The following is a 4,242-nucleotide window of genomic DNA, read 5'->3' as shown; positions in this document are numbered from 1 at the left end:
CAAGTTTTGAGTGTTGTAACCTTAAAAAGTAAATTGAAATGGTATTGAATCATCATTCTGTAGTCTTCCCTTTCAGGAGCACAGTATGTATTTCTTCAAGCCTTTTTAAATGCATCTCTGAAAAGTTTTGGAGTTTCTTTTTTTAAAAGTTCTGCATGCTTATTGCTATTAATTTATAGAAATGGTATTATTTTGTTGGTATTATAAATAGTAAAGTTGCCATGAAGATGCCACAGTGAAACTCATTATTCCATATAATTAATATTTATTAATAAAAATGACCAAGTAAATGAATAGAAAATATTTTCTCTGATTAATGCTGGTATATAATAAAACATGGTCTCTCATCACTTGTTAGTTGTGTGGTTTTGGGTAATTACTTAACCATTCTTACTATGAATGTGTAACAAAATTAGAAAAATATATATAATGCCAATCTAAGCATATTTTAATGGAAAATAAATATGATAATACATATAATCTACTAAGCTTAGGACCTGCATAGAGTGAATGGTAAAATATATAAACCATTATTACTTCCAATATTGTACTCTACACTTGTCAGACCAAAAGCCTGAGCACTGCTGTCCACATATTGTAAAATGTCCTGATAGCCAAGCCTCAGTGCAGTCCAGCCTATCCTGGAAAGGGGTGAGAGCCATTGTTTCTGCTCATAGAAAGGGAAAGGAGTACAGTACTTCCTGTTTTCTCACCCCAAATCTCTGCTCCCCTCTTCCACTCACAGCAGGAATCTTAATACAAAAAGAGCAGTTTATTCTGATTCCAGAAAGGTAGGGCCAGACCAGATGTCCTGAATAACTGTACCCAACACATTCAGTTTAAGTGTACAGCTGAGGCTCAGAGAGAAACAGATTCTTCAGGGGCCACCCAAAATTGGGAGGCTAAGCTGGGGAGAGCTGTCAGTTCACCTGACTCCTGAGCATGTTTATGCTGTTTCCGTTCCATCCAGAAGCTTCTTGGTACGAGAATGAGACAAGCTTTTAGATGAAGGTTGTGGTACAATGGGTATCTTGTGGTGAGCATAGCTGTACGTAGCAAAGTTGTTTTTAGCACATTCATAGAAGTTTTAATTTGATGACAAACCATATGATTTAGTTGAGCCATGAAATTTTTCATTTTTGTTTAATATACCCCCATATCTGCACTTCTAGTCCCCAGCTTATAGTATATCTATGGAAATATTGTTCACACTACTTGTTTACACTAAGGTATCAAGAACTTAGTGTGTTTTGCCTCCTCATTCACATTTTGCTTAACAAAGAAGTGAATCTCTGAAATTCTTGCATGGATTTCCTAGCACCTGTAATGCTATTCCTTGTTTGTCCTCTGGGAAGGATATAGATACCTGGGAATATTAAAGAAAAGTAAGAAGGTAGTTGTATGTATAGCTCCAAGGTTGGATGGACATGGTATAGGACTGAAAGTAGTCAGGTCAAGACTTACCAGTGGAGTGGAAATGAAAGGACATGCCTGTAATTTATGTAATGTGCTTTGTTTTGTTGTTTCTGTGTGTGTGGCTCCTGTTCCTAGGCCAAAGGGGAGCTTTGCTAATTAACATTGCCTACTCAAGTGCACACTGTGGTACTTGGGCTGAATACTGGATTTCTAACATTAAGCCTTAGGAATGTGGCTCTTGTTCCTGGCCCTGTTCTGCTTCACAGCTAAGGAATTGTCTCTTGGGCCCTTTCCTCTTTCCATTAGACAGATCAGGTCTCATCCTTATCTACATCCATTTCCCCAGATCTTCCAGGAGTCCAGAAATCATAGCAGCCAGAAACAAATGGAGCAGAAGGGTGTTTTTTCTTTTTATTGGAAAGTAGAAGACAAAGGCAGTCCCAGGACTGGGCATTCAGAACAAGAGGATGAATGGGCACTGTGGCAAAGGGTGGTGCTACTAAGAGCTGGGACTAGAGAAAGGCCTGCATGCCTGGGCCCAGGACAGGTGCAGTGAGGAAAGGTTTTACCTGGTGGAAGGGAAGAGAATCAGAGATATGACTCAGCAGGTCAAAGCACTCAGGCCTAGTGCAGAGGTAAGGACATCCTCTCTGCACCTTGCTTATGGCCTGTGAGACCCCTCAGTCTCTCAGTCTGTCCAACAACTCCCCATTTCCTCTTTTCCATCACCCTGACATTACTCCCCACCACTCAACCCTCTTCTGTATTGGTAGGGGTCCCCTCTTCTTCCAGCCTGTGCTCACCTCACTCGGGGATCAAGCACTCCATCCCGCACATACCCAAACAGCACTTCATGGTCCCTGGGCACTCAACATCACTCCCACACTTATTGGGATAACTTGTATATGTGCATTGTGCCACAATGTCGGGGCAGGTGCCAGGTTTACTGAAACTTTGCCCTTTGAATGTTTCTTGGCCTTTAAATGCTTCTTGTTCTTCCATGTGATTTTGTCCTTTAAATTGCATGTGACTTTTCATAAGATCTTGATCTTTAATTAAAACTGTTTTTTCCATGGTATTTTGTCCTTTACTTTGCATATGATTTTTCACAGAACTTAGACCTTGTGCCGAAACTGCTTCTTTCATGGAATCTTGTCCTTTGATCTGCATGGGACCTTTGAGAGAACCTCGACCTCTTGAAGAACCCCGACCTTTGACAGAACCAGGAGCTTTAACTGTAACTGCTGCATCCTGGAAATCTTGTCCTTTGACCTGCATGCGACCTTTCACAGCACCCAGCCCTTTAATTGAAACTGCTTCTTCTAGAAGATCTTGTCCTTTAACCTGCATGTGACCTTTCACAGAACCAAGACCTTTGACTGAAACTGCTTCTCCCAGGGATTCTTGTCCTTTGATCTGTATGCCACCTTTCGCAGGCCTGAGATCTTTAATTGAAACTGCTTCATCCAGGAGATCTTGTCCTTTGACCTGCATTCCACCTTTCCCAGAACCCACACCTTTGACTGGAATTGCTTCTTGTTGAAGGTCTTGTCCTTTGACCTGCATGCCATCGTTCACAGGACTGAGACCTTTAACTGAAACTGCTTTGTTCAGGAGATCTTGTCCTTTGATCTGCATAAGGCCTTTCACAGGATCGAGACCTTTAACTGAAACTGCTTCTCCAATGAAATCTTGTCCTTTGAACTGCACGTGATCTTTCACAGAACCAAGACCTTTAATAGAAACTGCTTCTCCAATGAACTTTTGTCCTTTGACCCTCATTTGACCTTTAACAGAATCAAGACCTTCAACTGAAACTGCTTCTCCAATGAAATCTTGTCCTTTAACTTGCATATGATCTTTCACAGAACCAAGCCCTTTAACAGAAACTGCTTCTCCAATGAAATTTTGTCCTTTGACCCGCATTTGACCTTTCACAGAACCAGGACCTTTAAGGGAAACTGATTCTTGCATGAAATCTTGTCCTGTCACCCAAATGTGACCGATCATGGGATCTTTATGTTGACTTAAAAAGTCTCCCATGGGATCTTGCCCTGTGACCTGTATATGACCTTTCACAGAACTGACTGTTTTAACTGCAACTACTTCCATGAGATTTTGCCCTTTGACCTGCATTTGCCCTTTTACAGAACTGAGACCTTTAACTGCAATTGCTTCTCTCATGATGCCTTGTCCTTTGAGCTGCATAAGACCTTTCATAGGACTAGAACCTTTAACAGAAACTGCTTGTGGTATGAGATATTGTTTTTTGAGTCCCATGCCAACTTTCATGGGACCAAGACCTTGAAATGAAACTGCTTCTCCCAGGAGGTCTTGTCCTTGGACTTGTGTGCTACCTTTCATGGGACTGAGACCTTTAACTGAAACTGCTTCTCCCAGAAGGTCTTGTCCTTGGACCTGTGCTCCGCCTTTCACAGGATGGAGACCTTTAACTGAAACTGCTTCATCCAAGAGATCTTGTCCTTTCATCTGTAGGTGATCTTTCAAAGAACCTCTACCTTTCAGAGAACCCCGATCTTTCAGGTAACCTTGGCCTTTCACTGCACCAGCACCTTTAACTGAAGCTGTTTCTCCCAAGAGATCTTGTCCTTGGACCTGCATGTGACCTTTCACAGGACCTTTAACTGGAACTGCTTCTTCCACAAAATCTTGTCCGTCAACCCAGACTTGATGGATCATTGGATCTGTACGTTGAACTAACAATTCTTCTTGCAGGAGGTCTTGTCCTTGGACCTGTGCACCACCTTTCACAGGATGGAGGCCTTTAACTGAAACTGCTTCATCCAGGAGATCTTGTCCTTTCAT

At 41.8% G+C, this 4,242-nt stretch overlaps 1 protein-coding gene across 1 annotated transcript in view; it reads right to left on the bottom strand.

Moving 5' to 3' along the window:
- Window positions 1-2,151: 2,151 nt before the first annotated feature.
- LOC102004210 overlaps window positions 2,152-4,242 on the bottom strand; it is a 13,001-nt gene continuing 10,910 nt past the window's right edge. The window contains exon 3 of the mRNA XM_013518243.1: window positions 2,152-4,241. Within this exon, the coding sequence (XP_013373697.1) occupies window positions 2,221-4,241 (2,021 nt within the window). The 3' untranslated portion in view covers window positions 2,152-2,220. The remainder of the gene's footprint in view (window position 4,242) is intronic.

The sequence above is a fragment of the Chinchilla lanigera genome, unplaced genomic scaffold (genome assembly GCF_000276665.1).
Source record: "Chinchilla lanigera isolate Chin_1 unplaced genomic scaffold, ChiLan1.0 scaffold00044, whole genome shotgun sequence".
Classification (NCBI taxonomy): domain Eukaryota; kingdom Metazoa; phylum Chordata; class Mammalia; order Rodentia; family Chinchillidae; genus Chinchilla; species Chinchilla lanigera.
The sequence above is the reverse complement of the archived record's forward strand: the minus strand, read 5'-3'. Positions and strand labels throughout refer to the sequence as shown.